This window comes from Trachemys scripta, chromosome 5 (genome assembly GCF_013100865.1).
Source record: "Trachemys scripta elegans isolate TJP31775 chromosome 5, CAS_Tse_1.0, whole genome shotgun sequence".
Classification (NCBI taxonomy): domain Eukaryota; kingdom Metazoa; phylum Chordata; order Testudines; family Emydidae; genus Trachemys; species Trachemys scripta.
The window spans coordinates 56251651-56272341 of record NC_048302.1 but is presented as its reverse complement, the minus strand read 5'-3'; the positions used below and the strand labels follow the sequence as shown (position 1 = coordinate 56272341).

Below are 20691 nucleotides of genomic sequence, written 5' to 3'. Positions count from 1 at the left end.
AGTGAGGTTTTTTTACCCACGAAAGCTTATGCCCAAATAAATCTGTTAGTCTTTAAGGTGCCACCAGACTCCTTGTTGTTTTTATGGATACAGACTAACACAGCTACGCCCGATACTTGACTCTATAGCTCTGGCATTCCACAGAAAAAAAGTCATCATTTAAAGTAAAAATATTTTCTGCTTAAAAAAGCTTATTTGTAGTTCTCTTTTATTAAGCTGTGATAACCTCATTGGAAACATATTACTTAAAACTTTAATGATTTTTACTCTTCATAAAAGGCTTCCAATTGAAATAATTAGACAGTAATTACAAAAATAACATTGTGCTTTTCATGGACTACTGGCATTCTGGGAGAGTGAGCCAGTGAAAATACACGAGATGAGGTCTGAAGTATTTTTAAAGAAGTTTATGATAACACATGCATACACTATTCTCAAAGATCAGACAGAGAAAATGTTAATTACCCATATTTGTCGTGACAAAGGGTTTAAGTCTGAACAGTTCATAACAATATGTCAGCTTACAATTTTCCTCTATTGACAACATCCCTAAATGTTTGATTTGATCTCTAAAGACAGATTCTGGAAAAAATAATTGCTTTGGACAAAGCACCAACTGGCTATGAGGAACTAAGTTAAGCCTCATAGTTGTGATTTCAGTACTGGAAATAGATTAAAGTGAAATCAGTCAGTGGACTCCTTCCTTCAACTTGGACATCATAAATGTTTCCCCTTGTTACTTATCATAGTGACACACTTATTTACAGAATATTTATTGGCATGGTGCTCTTTGTCCACTGAGGGGTAGTAGAATCCTTTATGTTCAAACTAGTTGTTGTCTATATAGAGTTTTGTTGTGTGTATCTTCATTAGTAAATGGCAAGGCTGAATTTCTGAAAGGCAGTACTACTAGTGTACTGTTTATCAGCAGTATGGAAGAAGTCATTCTCAAGTGTAACAAAAAAAGTATAGTCCATACCATGAGTATCTGTTCTTGAAAGTGTAAACTCCAAGGGTAAAGAAAATAAATATGTGAATTACTGTAAACACTGCTTTTAGAGATGAATCATAACTGAGGATTCCTTTTTTTCTTGTTTCCTTGAAGGTGATTTTGCCACTCCCCGAGCTGTCTTGACAGGACATGACTATGAGATTGTTTGTGCTACAGTTTGTGCTGAACTTGGTCTGGTAATAAGTGGTGCTAAAGGTAAAAGGGTTTCTGTTATCTTTTTAAAACTATATTTTGTCATAAAGTTATTGTCCTAGTTTAAAGATGAATACAGTCTAGGATGATGGAGATCATTTTAATTATGTATGATTCATATAAAAAAACCTTGTTTTAATTGGCACAGGTTTCCCTTTTAAGTCAATTTGAAAAACCTCTTTTGACCATAACATATTAAAATTGAAGCCCATTCATGTGTATCTATAGAAGTCCAGCACAGACAGCTTCCCCATGTTGGTCTTCCAGTTATCTTGTTTTTGTTTATTCAGACTAACTACCTTTAGTTGTTCGACAATACAGAGAGAACTATCCTCTATGTATTCCTGGCTCTCTGCTGAGACTATCAAAAATGCAGTGCAATTATGTGCTTTGTTTTTGTTGTGGATAACTCCCCAGTGGCAACAGCAATGATTTTTGTTGTTGTTGTTTAAAGATATATTTGCATTCCCAACTAAAATTTGCAGTGGTTAGGGTCAGCTTCTCTGAGCTCATCTACAAGGACCCTACTTTAAATCTTTCTTAAAGACCCATTTCTGCTGTGCTGCTTACAATGAATTATGTTCACTTGTACATAAATTGCTTGTAGTTGTCCCCCTTCCCTAACTTTGTCTATTTATCTGTCCTTCTTGGGAGCTCCTTGGAACAGAGACCTTCCTTCTTCAGTGTTTCAAAAGTTCCTATTATAGGCTGCATTTTCAAAGTCTGGCACTCAAAACTGCACACACTTTTTACACAAGGGGAATACCTGATGTGTGTATACTAATAAAGTTTTTGTCCATGTTCATTACCAATGAAGAATGTAGCTAGTCGCATATGGGTACACATCTGATTTGTGAATGCATATCAGGAATTTGTGCACCTAAATTAGGTGCTGCAATTGTAAGCATGTAAATAAGTGAATCTTACTGTGAAAATCTAAAGAGACTGGCGCAGCCACGCTGCTGTAAACTCTCTAGTGGAGCTGCTCTAAACTGACAGGAAAGAGCTCTCCCTTTGACTTAATTAAGCCACCCCCAATGAGTGGTGGCAGCTATGTCAGTGGGAGAAGCTCTGTCCATGTAACACTGTCCACACTAGCGCTTAGGTTATGACATAAGAGGTAGTGTGGACATTGCCTTAAAGTAGGTGATTGCTTTAGTTACCATAATGCAACTCTAGACTTTTAGGAGATGAGACTACCAATGTGAAGAACTTTAGTATTACAAGGTTGTACCTTAAATTTTCCATTTATAACACATTTTGAGTTAATTCAATAAAAGCCATTACTCATTATCTTTGGATGGATTCGATATGAAAATAACCAGTGCTTTTAATTTTGTTTCATCAGAAGGGCCATGTCTCATACATTCTATGAATGGAGACCTATTGAGGACATTAGAAGGTCCTGAAAACTGCTTGAGACCAAAACTTATCCAGGCTTCAAGAGAGGGCCACTGTATCATATACTATGAAAATGGCCTTTTCTGTGTATTCAGCGTGAATGGGAAACTTCAGGCCACTATGGAAACAGATGACAAAATAAGGGTAAGTGTGCAGAAATATATTGTAAGGGTTGAATATGTCAATATTTAAAATAAACTTTGGAGAATTCTGAGATTTTGGAATTGCTCAGGGTTTCTTTCCATGCAAACGGTGAATGAAATCTGTGCAATTTCACTAATGACATTTAAATTTAGAAGGGCTCCAAGAAATATGAGGGATCAGTTGGGGGCTCAGACATTGCTCATGGAATCATGTTTAACTTTACAGTGGCTCTGCCTAGGTAGCCAGCAATATATTGTGGGTTTTTTCCCTCTGAATAAAAGGACATACAAATAATACCTGGTATGCGCACACAGGAGAATTCAGTATATTACATTTTTGTCAGCCTCTAAAGAGTCAAGATGACCAGTCACTCCAGCAGCAGGAGGGCTGTTGTGTGTTATTAGCCCTGTCCATATTCCTGCATCTCAGTTGAGATATTATTCAAAGGCTGAGTTTCAGGAAGGCTTTTTGCTAATATGCAAAATCGTTGGTTCAAAAATGTTAATAAAATGTGATATGGACAGAACAAAATTTGGCAGCTGTCATAGGGCTAAGCCAAAACAAGAAAAAGGGAAAATATTTTTAATTTAACTACTTAAAAAGAGACTACAAATTAAATAGAAAGTTAAAAGATGAAGCAGAACACTGCTGCCTTAGTTAAATCCAAAATATAGTGGGGGTTTTGTATTAAAAGAAAAATGGGAGTGGAGGCAATGCTTAATAAAATAACTTTATGGACTTATTTTAATGTCAATATAAATATTTTCCTGCAGTTCTAAAATCCAAACACAGCAGCACTATGCTAATACATGAGAACCAGAAAGTGGTTCTCATCTCCCTCCCTAAAATACTCTTCTTCCAAAAGGCCTAAAACCTTGCAACAGCCATCAAAGAACTGTAAACAAAAGAGCTGAAATAAAATAAAAAAATAAAAAAAATAAAACCACCGCTGAACAAAACTTGAAGAGCTAGCAAGACAGGTGTTAATTTGCACTGCTCAGTCACGCAACCCATCCTACTATTTAGATTACAAACTCTTTAAAGGAGGAGGAGCCATGTCTTCTTTCTTGTTTGTAGAGCAGTTGGCAGCACTACAATAAGTGAAATTGACCTCGATATAACTGCCCATTGTAGTTTAATTTTCCAAACTGAATGCAATGGAAAAAAGTAACAACCTAAATGGTGAAGAGTTGATTACCAAAATCTGTGGATAATAAAATAACAACAACAATTCTGAAGTGTTGTTAATGCAGGCAAGGATATTTTTTAAAAAATATTATTTTTAGCTGTGCACCGTCCCTTTTCCTTACAAGGTCTGATCACGTGACTTGGGCAATATTTATAATATCCTTCCTGAGCTCTTCTTACCCTCACACACCTGTCCTACAGTCTTACAAGAATTCTTTACCTGTGTTTTTCATCCAACTGTGAGCAGTCTTAAATTTGCACCCCTTGTCCTCACCTGACTCCCACAGATACATAATTTTGTTAAGACTTGTGTTGCAAAAGAGAGCAAAATCAAGGAAATTAGCTTCAAAACAGGTAAAAAATATTGAAATATATTTTAAAAGAATGTTACTAGCCTTAACTCTTTCCATGAAGGAACTAGCATTTTATGATTTCATATGCAGCTGGTACAAAATGTTTTAATGTTAACACTGGAGCTCCCAATACACACACTTAAATGCTTCAGCTATGCCTTTCTCCTTTTTTTACAAGTTGACATTAAATTCTCTTAATCCACTATCCTCATTTTCTTGAAATGTTGGATATATAGTTTGTTGAGTATGCAATTTAAAAAGGCTATATTATTTGATGTGTTTTCCATAGCCGGTGTCGTTCTGCAGTGGATTAATAGTCACAAAATGCTGAATTACACACATTTATTACTTAATTCACTGTAAATGCAGATTTCTTTGAGTTAGGGGATATATCATGAGAATTTGCATGCCCCGTCCCAGGCTTTTTTCCAAATTGATATAGATTCTTGCTTCATTTTTAGTCTTTCTTCAATTCGCTGAAGTTTCACCTTTTGCTGTCCTTGCACGCATGCTTGTGAGTTTCCCACCCTAGCCTCTACCCTAATATTTCATTTAAAGCAAGTACACACCAGAGTGTTTTCTTTTGCTTTTCTTTTTACAATAATAATGTTGATAATATGTCACTTTCAGTTGTGATTATATTGTCAACTAGGCTAGTAAATCTGTAAAATATCTAGAAATCCCTTGCTGGGTAAAACAATTTCTGTAGTGTTTCAGTCAGTACCCACGTCTTGGAGAATGTTGCTTGAGGCAGTGAATGTTCTGCTCTCTAATGGCCACTGGTACACAGTTTTTCCCCCAGCAGTCCCACGAGGATTTTAGGTTTAAATAATCCACAACCTTCTTCCCAGGGCTTCTGCACTTTATCATACTAGAAGGCAAGTGGCAACTGTGTGATTAAAGTAGGACCATTTAAAATGAGTAGGACCTGCCTACAGGCTATGGAGACTGACGATATCACTGTTCGTTGCTGGGAGAAAATGGAGAAATAGTGGGTCAGAAATGCAGTTGCTTATGTAAAGTAAAATTCTGATGTGTTTTCCCGTGTCATTGTGGGCTTAGACTGCAAGATGTAGTTGATGAAAATAACAGTTTACAGTTACATTCAGAACAGAATTCTACAACTACCAGAAAAATTTAACTGTCTGGGGAAACTCAGGGTATATCACTTTCCACCGTTTTTTGTTTAAAATACTGCTTCATGGAGCTTAGACTAACAGCATATCCCAGCACATCTATCGTGTAATGTTTAATTGTCTTAATGAATAATTTAAATCTAAGTAGGCAGCCAGTTCAGAGAAGTAAAATTATTTTATCCTAAACAAAGACAGTACACTCATTCACCCAAAGGAACCAATTTATTTTCCTTTCCTGAGTCCTGAAATGTGGAAGTGCCCAACAGCCTCTTGCTGCCGTAAGCCAGTGCTGTCATGGTGACAGCTCTGCTTTTTAAGAAGCACTGCCTTTCAAGAATCTGAGAGGTTAAAGGGTTTGCCCAAATTTTTGAGACTTTTCAAGGAAGTACAAGTCAGAAATGAAGCTTTTAGAACGTTGCTTGAATTGAGTGCTATGGGGATTTGTTTGCATGTCTGAATCTTATGTTGTGAGAAAGATTAGATGGCAAAACTGCTTGAGCTTATTCTTATTAGAATCCTGGATAACTTTCACTGGGAGAAAAACTGAACAGTAAAATTGATTCATGCCTTCCCATAATAGTTGGAGTACTTGAGAGTAAATGCATCCTTTAGTTTGTTAACTCCTATGGGGCATGTCATTAAACTGAAATTTTGACAGGGTGACCTTTGTCATATATATATCAACTACTTGTCTTCTTGAAAAGCAGGTGACTTAGGAAAATGACATAGATATTGGCAAAACCTCAAAGACTGTTCTTTATTTAATCAAGAGATCACAGAAATCACTGAAATTTGCAGGTAGTGGAAGAGTTAAAGATTAATGGCTTTAATTTGCCTTGTAATATAGCATTTCTCCAGTAAAAAGCCTCAAGTATAAAACACAAGTGAACCATGACCATAAGGTTAATGGATTTTCATCAGCTGAATTTTATAAGTGTAGCAAATAATTATTTGTCATGCCTTCATTGCAATTTCAAAATACCCTCAGGAGAGTGCCATTTGTGGAATGAAAAAAATGGATATTGATTTTACTTCTAATGAATAATCTTTTTAATAATTTTATTTGGTTTGCTAGAGCTCATGATGAGCTATCTTGGTATATGCAATTTTCTTTTCTACAGATTTTATTATCTTACCTCATTCTTCCCTCCATTCCTAGCTTATTGCCTTGTTGCACCCTGGGTATATTGTGCGTAATTTAGAATCTAAGCTCCTTGGGCAGCAAACATGTCTTCTTTCTGGTTTGGGAGGTGCATCACACACCTTTGTGGTCTGAGGGAAATAAGAAATGAGACAAATAATAATTGATAGTTGGAACATTTATACCATTCAGAACAAGTTTCAATTCAGAATGTTTGAGCATTTAATTATGCCATATTTATATATGTCTTGGAAATGATTTACCGTGTCCACTACCTTTTTAAAGTGTTAGGTACATTTGTCACAATCCTAGTTCAAAATACAGTTGCCAGGAATGGGTTGATCACCAATTCCTTCATTGCTTGTAAATACAAAATGATTATCTTAAAGCATTAGTCCTGAAACTATTTTGTTAAATAAAATGTTAAACAAAAGGGTTTGTTCCCATAACAACAAGTCATCATAATAAACACTCAGAACTAAGGTTATGAAAAGTTAGTTACTTTATAAGAACCCTAACTCAGCCCTGCTGCACTTCCTGACCTTTTTAGAGAGTATTTTTAGCATCATCATAACAGTAATAAGGCACAAAAATGGATAATAATCCATATATTCAATATGGTTGACTAATTATTACTGTGAAGACCATAATACTTTAGTTTCTACACTTGTCAGTGTTCAACATAACCACTTTAATGTTGCATTCATGGTATATTTAGTATTTTAATTTTAATTCCCCCCGTTTTTGTGAGCAGGTGCTGCATATGTTAAAAATTCTGCAAATTAGGAGCGCCTCAGAAACATAGATGATAGTGCACAATACTTGTGATTGCCACAAGATCTTAAAGGCACCATAGCATAAAGCTTTCTGTGTAATAGTTTTTGAAAACTCTTGTGTGTGAAGACCTCACCCATAGTTTTCTATGTTGAAAACTGTGGATGAAATCTTTAAGTGCAAAAGAAACTATTTCTGTTTTCAAAACTGTTTATAAAGAAAATTTTCTAAGATATTGTGATGGAATTGTAGAACTAAACAATAAAGTTATATTATGCATAGTTGTTGTAGCTATGTTGGTCCCAGGATATTAGAGACACAAGATGGGTGAGATAATATCTTTTATTGGACCAACTTCTGTTGGTGAAAGAGATAAGCTCTCGAGATTACACAGACTTGAAGGAGAGCTCTGTGTAAACTGGAAAGCTTGTATCTTTCACCAACAGAAGTTGTTCAAATAAAAGATATTGCCTCACCCACCTTGAATTTCTAATATTATGCATACACATTTTAAAATAGTTAGGACTTCATTGTTATAAGCAGTTGCCTAATATTTTTCATTATAAGACTGTTTTCATTTACTTATAACTTTGCCTCACTGTAACCCTTTGGCTGACATTTCCAATGCTGGGTGTCAGCTTCAGGCTGAATTTTTTTTTTTAAAGTTGCATTTAAAATGATTCAGCTAACTAGAACGCAGAGGAGCAGGGAGGGGATTACACAAGCCGGGGAAAAGCAGAGGGGAAGGGGGACAGATCTAAGGTCAGGAGTGCAGCAATTAGCGATAAAGATCTGTGCTTTAGATCCAAAAGTCCCAAACTTGCTGATGTCCTACCAGTGTGGGGGTCACTATGGAGCCACATGATACAATTACTGATTTTTTCACTTTGCTTTTTAAAAAAGGTAGGAAATTATATTAACCCATCTCTCCCCCCCTATATTAAAGAACATTAAGGCTGCCAAGTCAACACTCAAGTTTAGGAAATTCCACAATTAAAGATGCCTGTGCACAAACAACCTTCATTCTGTCAATTCCTAATGTTTGAATGCTTCATTTTGCAAACTAAATGTTCTTTTAATGTATTTTTATATGTAATATCAATATATATACTCTGTTATATAAATATGAGTTTGGGATGGCCTATTTCTGACAAGTAGTGAAAGTATGAATGAATTCCCCAGTTCATCCCAAACGGGGGCCAACCTTTAGAGCACAATATCATTTATTCTGTGTCTGACACATTAGCTAAACATACCTTTTTAGAAGTATTAAAAGAGTATTCAAAAAATTCATTTCATTCAGACTATTTTTTGTATCCCTCCAGTTATAAAGCCAGGCAACTTAGTTCTATGTGTCCAACTGTTGTAATTGACTTTTTTGCTTCTCAAAAGCTGTATCTACTGATATGAAGTATCTTCAGAGATAAAGCTGTGATGGTGCAGAGGGGGTGTTCTGGAGGTGAGAGGGTGGAATAAAAGCAAAGCAAGTTGTTTTAACAGAAATATTAATGCAATTTCCCTTTAGGCAATCCAGCTGAGCCGTGATGGACAGTATCTGCTTACAGGCGGAGACAATGGGGTCATCATGGTATGGCAAGTGTGTGACCTCAAGCAGCTTTTTGCTTACCCAGGCTGTGATGCTGGAATCCGTTCCATGGCCCTGTCATATGACCAAAGGTGAGATTAAAGTTTGGGGGTCAGAAGTATTTCATAGAATGTACTATTATAAAGAAACAGCAAAAGGGACATCATTATGGTGTAAACAATTTTTTTCCTTTCAATATTGTATTTACTTTGATCTCAGGTGCCAATGACAATATGGAGAATTCTGTGCACTGTTTTAGTGTTGAAAGGTCATGGTTTAGGTCTGATAATCTTTTAAAGAGTTGCAGCTCTTAGTGGGTTAATTAACACTCATTCCAGGAAATCTCACTCTGACAAACTTTTAACATGTACTGTTTTTTCCTTTCCTCAAAGGAAAAAAATATTCCTAACTATAGGTCTTCAAAGCCATTAACAAAAAGAAAATAGACACTCACTAAGATTCCCATCAATCTTTTACATTTTGTTTTCTCTTATAAAGGATAAAACAGTAAACATATTTACTACTGCCTATATTACACCTGCCAATGCGACTATGGTTAAAGGTTTTTGTGCATTTTTGGCACATAGCTTTGTCCAGTTTATAACTTGGATGTTTATAGTTGCATCCAGTTTGTCTTTAGCTTACAGACTACTATCTAGACTTTTGTTTACCCCAGATAAAATTACAAAAGCATCTAAGTCACTAAATCTTATTGAAAGTCATTTAGGATCCAAAGCACTTTTAAAATGGGACTCAGCCCTGGCTACACCTAAAACACAGGTTGACCTAGGTACATTGAGACAGGCTATGAAAAATTTCGCACCTTGTGTAACATAGTTAGGTTGATCCAATCTTCACTGTAGAGGAAGGTAGGTTGATGGAAGCATTCTTTCATTGATATAGCTACCACTTCTCAAGGTGCTGGATTTACTACAGTAACAGAAAAAAACCCTTCCATCACTGTGTCAACAGTACAGCAGCGTAGCTATAACACATGTAGTGTAGACATAACCTTAGGCTCCTAAGTCACTTGGTCACCTTTAGATATTTTGACTCCTAATTGTATTTGTCATCAATAATCTTTGGAGCAGAAACTCTCTCATACTATGTGCCTAGCACAGTAGAGCCAGATCCTGACTCAGCCCTCTAGGTGCTACCCTAATAATAATCACAATTACTTAATAAATTATTAACAATAAGGGGCGAAATTCTCTGCTGATGTAAATGCCTCAGCTCCATTATAGTCAATGGAGTTTTACACATTTTCACCAGTAGAGAATTTGGCCAAATGACTAATTATAAAAAAAAATGAATATTTGTGCTCATCCAACACTCATCCAAATTAGGGCAAAAAAATCTCTGGCTTGTCTGGGATGTTGGGGATAAAAAAAAAGAGATGACTGTTAAATTGAGTGCTCATGAAATGAGGCAAGTCCTCTTAGTCTCCCACTGGGACAAACAAAATTTTTCTAAACAAATGAGCATCCAAGTGGGAAATAAAGAAACTAGACTAAGTGTTTTTAGCTGTCACACAAAATTGGACTGATATCTCAAGCGTGCCAAAGACAGGCAGAGGCCAGCCATGCCCTGTGGCTAGTCAACCATTCACTAGGAACCTCACAAACCAAATGTAAAGCTCAATTTTAAATCTTGATTAAACAGGAAGCAGAGTTTTTTATACTAATGATAATCATTAAAAATGAAATATGAAATCCCTCAATGCCATTAAGAATCAGACAGCATATAGAAGTGCCTAAATATGGATGCAAGAGCCAAAATTTAGGCATTCGTTTTATAAAATCTTTGTGTTTCCAGATAGATAGATATTTTCCTGTCATATGTTCATTATGTCAGTCATAACACAATCCACATTTCAGAATGTTACATCAAATACTCTTTAAAACAAAAACGGTGACATCTATGGATTTTAATCAAGATTTTAACCCACTACTTCTTACCAATCTGAAACCCCGCCCATCTCAACTTCTGCAAACCTTCAGTCTCCTTGAATCATGTCCTCTTCATCCTTGTACATGTTCTCACAAGCACTCATTCTCGAAAATGGCAGGTTTCTAGATATTAAAATGACTGGCACCATCATTTTTGGCTGGAGCCAAATTCTACCTTTGAGGCCCTACTCAGATGGCATTCTGATGTGCCTGTTGCATCACTTCGATATATGATGAATTAGTGTGCTAATAACTATAATTAGAGCTGGTCACAATTTTTGACAACAGTTTTTCATCAAAAATGCAGTTTAATCATAACCAAAACGTAGTGGGGACCTATTGATTTTGATGAACATTTTAGACAGGAAAAGGTTGAAATGTGTCATTTCTGTAGTGTCATTGTGATTCATTTTGTTTTGACTTTTATATTATAATCAAATTTAGTTTTACTATTTATATATTTGATTTAATATTATGTATACATTTATAGTATATTTAATATAATATAAACATCTACATGAAATTGAAACACTACTCTCAAAATGTTTTGACACAGACAAAATGTTTTGATTGTCTCAAATTAGAAATTTTGGCTTTTCATAGCAAATCAGAACAATTTTTTTCCTACAAAATGTCAGAATTTCTCACTCAACAGAAAGTTTGATTTCCAACCAGTTCTAACAGTAATGTCACAAGATGAGACAATAGACATGACTGACATAGCAACTCCTGATACATTACAAGCCAAAATGTCACTTCAGCAGCCACGATTGCTCTAAAATGGCCCCAAGTGGGATCATAGCTGTTCAAATGGAGCTAAAACATCTCCAACAGTCAGCTCACTCATAGTAAAGATGTGGAAATACATAATACCTCTGTGGTGGATGGCATGAATAATACTCCTACTTAGTGCTAAATACCAAATAGTAGCACTCTGATTGTTTACATGCACATGAAATAAAGCTGCACATATGTATAAACAATAGAGATGTTGCAGTCCTGTACGCACATCTGGTTCTTTGATGAAGATCCTGTGCTAAATACCTCTTGAATTGGGGAAGAATGAATTGAAATCTACACACCTGTTTTCTCCATTCTGGATCCTCTCCATTTTGCTATTTCATTAGCACTCTCACCAGTAGAGTTAAAGCCATTATGAAAACAAAATCAGAAGTGGTCTGTGTGTAGTAACCCTGGTTTTATGCAAGGTTAATTGTTCTTGTTATCGAAGTCTTGAGCCCCTTTTGGTGCCCAGATGTGCCAGGACAATTCCTTTGAGCTTGATCCCCTCTGATCCATATTTCCATGTAATAGAGCAGTAGCAAAACAACTTGCTCTGCTTTTTCAAATGTGTCCACTAATGAGTGCCTCAATTCTCGAGGTCCCAAAATGAGAGTCCCTACGACTTGATTTTCCCTGGCGCTAAGCACCTGCAGTTCCAGTTGGCTCCTGCTGGAGTTGTGGGTGTTAAGCATCTCTGGAAATGAGACCATAAGTGTTAGAATTGTACACCCCTGCATTAAAAATTTAGACCTTAATTATTATTTTCCCCCATATTACTTCAATCTGGAAAGGAAGGAAGGAATACATTCTTCAAAATGGGTATTAGTCACTCTTTCCCTGAAGTCTGATTCAGTTCATATCAGATTCAGTAGAGGAAAATCACACAGGAAATAAAATGCTTTAAATATACTGCATGATTGCTGTGAGAATTTTAAGACCTAATCCAAAGCCTGTTGAAGTCAATGGGAGTCTTTCCATTAACTTCAGTAGGAATCGCATCAGGTCCTTAAAGTTTGAGTTGGTGGCATTCTTAGGCAATATCTACACTATGAGCTAGGGGCATGAATTCTAGCTCGTACAGACGTATGTTAGCTCTCATGGAGCTAGTGCACTAAAAATAGTAGTGTAGCAGTGGTAGCACAGGCAGTGGTGAGTGGTGGCAGGGCTAGCCACCCCAAGTACAAATTCATGGGTGGATGCTCAGGGCAGCTAACCCGTGTCACTGTTCACTGCTGCTCGTGCTAGCACAGCTACGCCACATGCTAAATCGATGAGAGCTAGTGTGAGTATGTCCACGTGAGCTGGGAAGCACAAGTGTAGACGTATCCTTAGACATTTGATTTACAAAGGTGGTGCTGGATATGGTGGAAGAAGTCTGTCCAAGAAAGGTAAGTCAGCTGTGTGTGAATGTAAAGTGACTTACTCTTTAACTGAATTTTGTGCTTTTCATAGGTGTATAATGACTGGCATGGCTTCTGGGAGCATAGTGCTTTTCTACAATGATTTCAACCGATGGCATCATGAATATCAAACCAGATACTAATGTTGCAACAGACCAGAACTAGCACTGACAAGGGCAGCTGCTGTCAGAATGAAACTGAACATAGCAAACCTCTATTCAGTATCCTGCCGCAGCGTTGTTCTGTATAAATAGCTATATTACAGCTGAATGTAACTTAAATTTGCTCGAAGAAGCAAACTATTTTTTAAAATTAATTGCTATTTTTGTAGACTTTGCATGATTTTTTGGGGCAAAGGGCAAAGAAGCAGAAAAATGGCTGCTGGGTTCTGTAGTTAAAAATCTATATTTTTAGTCATAATGAGAAGTCTATTTTGATTCATGTATGGAAAGAAACTTAAAATAAAGATAGTTAAAACTCTTATTCTAGCTATATTATGAAGAAATACATTTCCCATCTAAAGCTTTATCTATAACCTTGAGGAATATATGATTTTAACAAATTGAAAGTGGGTTATAATACTGGGGATTTTAATTTGTGCTACATTTTGTCTTGATGTACTTTTCCAAATGATTGTACTTCTTCAGCACTGAAGTTTCTGGGAATCAATAATAATATTTAAATTATGATAAATGTAATTTTAAACATGACAAGGAATTGTTTCCATCAATATTACTATTCAAGCATGTTTCTAGACCTAGACAATTCGTTCTTTTTTTAGTTATATGTTTTTGTTGTGCAGTTAAGAGGGAGAAATCAGCAACAGAGTCTGTGTTACATCAAATGTGAATCCTACTAGTTTTTACCTGATATCTCCTTCAGAGCACACCAAAATGTGCATTGTTCCTCAAAATCAAAACTTCAAGGGGAGTTTGGATATGTCCTCAAACTAGCAACCTACACAATATTTCTTTTTAATTAGATGCAAGTACCAAAGCACACTTCTGCTGCTTGACTATGAAAGCACTAAGAGGCAGGCATTCAAATGTTCATAGCCTTGACATCTTTGCAGAAGCTCTAGACTTGCAAACTTCTTTCCCATTTACTTTTTTTCTTCAGAGGACTAACCACCATAGTTACGTAGCAGATTCCATATCTTGCGCTGTGTATGACAACAAAACCATTCAGTTTCTGCTACCAAATCCAATCCAATCTTGTCCAATCATGTTAATAAATTATCTCCTCCCTTAGGAAATGAAAAATAACTTATACTAAGGAACAATAAGTTATTTTGGTGTTGCATAATTCTACTTTTCTACAAGATTGCTGTGCAGAATTCTGTGAAAATATTTGTGAAAAGAACTGTATTGTTTTGTAAGTCTGTATTGCATAAATAACTCTTTGTATGTTGTGATCTATATGAGTTAAAACTTACATTCCATATCTGTATCAATTTCTCTAGCTGCCTACTGGAGCAGTTCCCATTTTTCTCTTTTAAGCAGAGATTTGGAATGAGAAAACTCAGTTTGAGTGAAGAAATTAAATAAAATGGCATTTGTAATTGAGACCTTCAATGCAGTGCATTGGGCTCTTGTGTTTTCAATATGTACATACAGCCACCATCACCCAATGCATTTGCAATACAAAGAAAACACAGGGTTTTGAGACAATAATGGCCTGCTTTTTCACTGTGTTATACCATTTTTATGCTGGTACAGTGTATCTATATTGATGTCAGTGGAGTTACACACTAAGGTATAACAGAATGGAGAATCTGGTTAATGATATGTGGTAGTCATTATCTCTACCTGATAAAGTGCGGAACAGTCACCCACTAATAAAATGCCTTGAATTGAGAATGAGGTTGTATAAAAATAAATGTACTTTACAAACTTTTGCTATTTGCAAAATTCATATCTCTTTATAAATAGCTTTTAAGTAGACATAGATATGAACTTGAACTTCTTTTATAAGGCAGAATATTCCCTGTATAGGTTTGTAATGAATATATAAATGCTGTGTAATGAGTTTGTTACTAATATTTGCAGTGAGGATCAGATGAATCTCTATCATCTATCATATTATCCAGGTGCAAAATACAGAATTTAAAATTTTCTACTTTAGTTTTCTTAGTTAATTTAGAACTGAATTCAGTAACATTGAATTACTCACTGAAATAATGTTCTTTGATCTTAAAGTATTTCATGGGCACTTGAAATGGTAGAGATTTCAGCCTTTATTTTAAAATGGTTGGTGGGGTTTTTTTAAATGGTTTCAGCATAGGCAATAGGCATTGCTGCAGTAGGAGCCCTTACATTGGGATACCATGCTGGAGTTCTGTCCCAACACCTATGCCCTCTCAGACAACACAGTCAGACCTATAGCTGCTGGGGCCTTGTTGGTCAGGAGAGTCCTTCCCCAACTGGAGCATTCATATATTTATTGTTTATGTTCCAGTGCCATTTGGGGTTGAGTCCAAGCTGCTGCATTTAGACTGGGTGGTCTGTGGTGGTAACTTGGAGCCTCCTGGGGAATCAGGATGTCTCCCTTTATTACAGCCCTGCTTTGAACACAATACAGGTTTGTCACACCCCACCTATATAAGAAGAAATCTCCACCCACTGTTCTCCTAACTGCTTCCACAAACTTTAATTCTAGATCTGCAGTGTTGTAGCCATGTTGCATCAGTTCTAGACTCGTCCCCTTTTGCCTCTGGCGTGGGCTTGAACATCCCTTTTGCCAGCTGGCAGAGGAGGCTGTGTCAAAGTTGTGGGGGTACCAGACTACACATTTAATTCTCAGCACTGTGGCCAAACCAAATGCTTTCACTGTGGGGAGGTGGGGGCTAGGGGAGAAAGTTTATGCTTGGTTGAATTAATCCTGCCTAACACAGGTTCTTGTATGCTCTTCTTTAACCTCCAATATGATATGGAGTGCAAACAAGGAGTTAAATTCCCAAATACTATTTCTCCATTAGTGTAATCAATGAAAAGCCTGTGCTAGCCCTCTTGATTAGACACAATTTAGTAAACAGGTGCCAGAGATTAAATTACAATTAAACAATTCTGAAGTGTGTGTGTGTGTGTGTGTGTGTGTGTGTGTATGTATATATATATATATATTTTTTCCAGAACACAGTTGAGGGAGAAGGGAGCTGTTGCAAGATGGAAAGTGAGTTTCCATTTTTGCCAAGAGAGACAACTTTTAAATTCAGAAAGATCAAGCATGGTTCACAGACTCTCTCAAACTCTGGTAAGCTCATATTCACATATTTTCTCATAGAAATGGATGTGATCTCTGACTTACTCCAACCAATATCTTATATGAACTGATGATGAAAGTAAGGCCAGTAACACTGAGAATGATTAGAAATAAGTTGGAGATTTTCAGTTTATTTTAGAATTCTCATCTTCAGTAGCTTCATATCAGTTATGTTTCTTATAAGCCCCTGGCCTGAATGTTACAGTATTTGAGTAGCCATTATGTTTTATATAGAATTCTGTTTTCTTTAGAGGAAGTTTGAGTACTGCAGCATTGTACTCTATTCAAAGGTAAATGAATGTAATGTCAGTCTGAGAGCCTTTCTTGAGCAGTCAGCAACTATTACATTATATAATTAGAAGAACCTCTCTGTCTACAAATTGTGCATTCAGCTAGTCTGTGGAAAATATGTTTGTATTACTGTTACCCTGTCCCCCATCCCTGCCATTCCTCCAGTTTGTCTGCCTCACCTACCTATAGTGCTTTGTCTTAATCTAAGATTGCAGTCTCTTTGGGGAAGGGAATTTTATTAAGTCTGTATAGCACCCAGTACAATAGATCCCTAACCTGCTTGGGGCCCATCAATGCTATTGTAAAAAAATAATAAATGTTAAGAACAGTGATTTTTATGTTCCACTAAAAGCAGCTATGGTTTACTTTGAAAAGGGAACTTGAAGTTGTCTTAGTAGCATGAAAATTCTTATTAGAGCTCTTCTCAGTAGGAAATTAGTATGATTGTTGAGTTCAGCATTCTAATTCTAAAAGTGTTCAGGTTGGTATTTTATTAGGAAACATTCTGGAGATTCCTTCCTGCTGTGTGGTGTAGTGTTCTCAGCACAGCTCAAGCTGAGGGTTTCCAACAAACAAACAAAGAGAGGCTGCTCCATTGCTTCTACATCTGTGCACAAAGCAGGCTGTTTTTCCAAGCACCAGCTGGTGTCAGCAGACTGGTAATCAATTTTTCTTTCTTTCTTAGGAGAAAAAGTAAATTGAGTTATTCCAAAACCACGTGTACAGAAAGGAATGTAGTTCATTGTGACTTTGGCTGGGACATACCTCCTATTAATTTCGGTATTTAGACATATTGTTTTAGAATGAGATAGAAATGGTGAATATCCAGACCAGGGATCTCTAACTCAAATGACCATGAGAACAACATGAGGACTAGTACATTAGCCCAAGGGCTGCATCACTGACACCCTTGCTGCCCCTGCCCCCACTTCACCCCTTCCATGAGGCCCATCCCACCCTCTTCCCCGCCCCTATTCCAACCCCTTCCCCAAATCTCCGCCCCGCCCCACCTCCTCCCCTGAGCGCATAACTCCTCCCTCCTGGAAAGTGCTAAGCACCGCCAAACAGCTGTTTGGTGGCGGAAAGTGCCTGGAGGTAGGCAGAGGAGTGGGGTGTGACGGGTTGGATCACAGAAACCCCCTTGGGAGCTGCCACCCAATGTGCCAAGACTACCCCTGCTTCTGTTTTCCCTGCCAGCTCAGGACTCCAGCACCCTGTCTTGCTGAGCCAGACACTCCCGTCTGGCTCCAGACACAGACCCAGGGTCTGAATCACTTGTCCCGAAGCTGCAAGTTTACCTGAAAACAGCTCACAGAAGTGTGCTTGTCTTTAGCACTCAGATGCCCAACTCCCAATGGGGTCTAAACCCAGATAAATCCGTTTTACCCTGCATAAAGCTTATGCAGGGCAAACTCATAAATTGTTCGCCCTCTATAACACTGATAGAGAGATATGCACAGTTGTTTGCTCCCCCAGGTATTAATACATACTCTGAGTAAATTACTAAATAAAAAGTGATTTTATTAAATACAGACAGTAGGATTTAAGTGGTTCCAAGTAGTAACAGACAGAACAAAGTAAGTCACCAAGCAAAATAAAATAAAATGCGCAAATCTATGTCTAATTAAACTAAATACAGATACTGAAGCATCTCTGAGGGTGAGATTAAGTTTTTCTCAGACTGGACACCTTCCAAGCCTGGGCACAATTCTTTCCCCTGGTACAGCTCTTGTTGCAGCTCAGGTGATAGCTAGGGGATTCTTCATGATGGCTCCTCTCCCCCTTTTGTTCTGTTCCACCCCTTTATATATCTTTTGCATAAGGCGGGAACCCTTTGTCCCTCTGGGTTTTCACCCCTCCCCCCCCCCCACTGGAAAAGCACCAGGTTAAGGATGGATTCCTGTTCAGGTGACATGATCACATGTCACTGCAAGACTTCATTGCCCACTTGCCAGCACACACATATACAGGAAGACTTACAGGTAAATACAGCCATCTGCAAACAATGGTCCTTGTTAATGGGAGTCATCAAGATTCCAAACCATCATTAATGGCCCACATTTTACATAATTACAATAGGCCCTCAGAGTTATATTTTATATTTCCAGTTTTAGATACAAGAGTGGTACATTTATACAAATGGGATGATCACACTCAGTAGATTATAAGCTTTGTAATGATACCTTACAAGAGACCTTTTGCATGAAGCATATTCCAGTTACATTATATTCACTTATATTTTTATAAAACCATATAAACTGCACAACGTCACATGGGGATGCGGTGTGCTGGGGGGTAAGGGGAGGCGACAGGTGAGAGGAGCTTGGCGGCCTCAGGAAATAACTCGGGAGCCGTGGGGAGCTTGGCGGGCCACAGCAAACGCGGGCTGCGTGTTTGAGACCCCAATCCAGACAGTGATGATGCCTTGGGTGCTTCTGTTACTGACATCTGCTTTGATTTGTTTTACTTTTCTTTTTAAATTTGATAAAAATAATTTAACACTATGGTTTATTTCAACACCTAGGAAATTGGCTGCATTCTAGGTGAATAAAATCTCACTCATAAAGGGGGTGTATTTAAGATTCCTCGGTGTGCTGTTTCTGTAGGTCAGTGAGGACTTCCCAAGACATGTTAGAACCACAGTTGCCAACTTTCACTGAGTAAATAAGCACCCCAACTTTCACAATAAGACAAAAATCAAGCTAATCCCATTTCAAAACATGGCCAAAACAAGCCAATCGCTAAGAACCCCAACCATCTATGTGACTAGAACCTCCTGGTATGCAGTCTGGGACTGTGGTGGGGCCCGCTGTGCACCCCTGACTCCCTCTTCCCCACCCTGCTTACCCCTGCTTGCTGGGGGCCAATCAAAAAAAAGAAGCAACAAGCTACAAGCCAAAAACTAGCTCACAAGCCAATTAAGCCAAAAAACAAGCCCAATTTCTGCATTTTTTCCCACAGATTTGGCATGTCTGGTTAGAAATCTTTTAAGTCCTCAACTGAATACCCTCATCAATTCCTGTATAGTAATGGTGTTACTATGGAATGCAAAATAGTTTATTTTTGGGTGTACCTAATTTAGTGTGTACTTGGGAAACTGATACAGTTGAAGGTCCAAATCATTATTTGTTTATATGTCATAATCTACAGCTGATCTGTAAAAGCCCTGGATCAAAAACTATAGGAGATTGTTCTTGATTTTTGTTTATGCTGATTGAAATTTAACTGCATATAGCCTAAGGCTCTGTAATTTAAGAAGTACAGAAGTACAGCTAGTCCTGTGGGAAAAGCAAGGAGTAGAATATATGAAATTGAAAAGCTGATCCAAAAAGAACAAATTCTCTCTTGTAAGCAGTTTATCTGTAGATGAGACTTATTACTATAAATGTGTGTAAATTTTAGAGAGAGATTTTAATGACACTAATAAACCTTATAAATAAATATAAGTTTCTGGGGGAAATTTAGGAATAAAATTTTTTGGTAAAAGGAGTTTATCCAGGTACCAGCCTTTGTACTTAGCATTCTCCACAAGAATTGATGCCCATGGAATACAAAGAAGTTTTTGCATCTTATAAAATTTGCAGTATATGAAAATACATGTTTAATTGATGATGGCATCCCAGGTAACACAGCAGATTAAAAACTTTCCAACATGGTTTTCTCTGGCAACAACACAGCATTATACAGGAATGTAAAAAGAACAGATGTGCTTGTTTCCTGTTATTTTCTGCTTGCCTAAGGGAACAAGTTTTGGGTTAGGTTATTTACCATTTTCTTCTGGATTTTCTGTTTTCCCTCTCCTCCCCATTGTGACTGTGTGCATTGTATATCCTGGACACAGTTCTGCAAGGTGCTGAGCTCTCTGGTCTCATCCTGCAAAACAGTTAAGACTACTCAAATGTTTAAAGTTGAGCATGTGCTTAAGTCCTTGGCTGGATCAGGGCAGAGGGCTCAGTGCCTTGCAGGATTGAGTGCCATGAGGGCAAAGTTCACTTCAAGGCCAACTTTTGCAAGTTGAATTTGACTTGCACACCTCATGTAGGGTGACCAGACAGCAAATGTGAAAAATCAGGATGGGGTG

At 37.3% G+C, this 20691-nt stretch overlaps 1 protein-coding gene across 1 annotated transcript in view; it reads left to right on the top strand.

The window, feature by feature from the left end:
- The window catches only part of LRBA (LPS responsive beige-like anchor protein), a 567906-nt gene extending 552951 nt beyond the window's left edge, over positions 1–14955 (top strand). The window contains exons 53-56 of the mRNA XM_034771513.1: positions 1106–1207; positions 2553–2749; positions 8867–9018; positions 13111–14955. Coding sequence (XP_034627404.1) covers positions 1106–1207; positions 2553–2749; positions 8867–9018; positions 13111–13201 — 542 coding nt within the window. The 3' untranslated portion in view covers positions 13202–14955. The remainder of the gene's footprint in view (positions 1–1105; positions 1208–2552; positions 2750–8866; positions 9019–13110) is intronic.
- The last annotated feature ends 5736 nt before the right edge of the window (positions 14956–20691 follow it).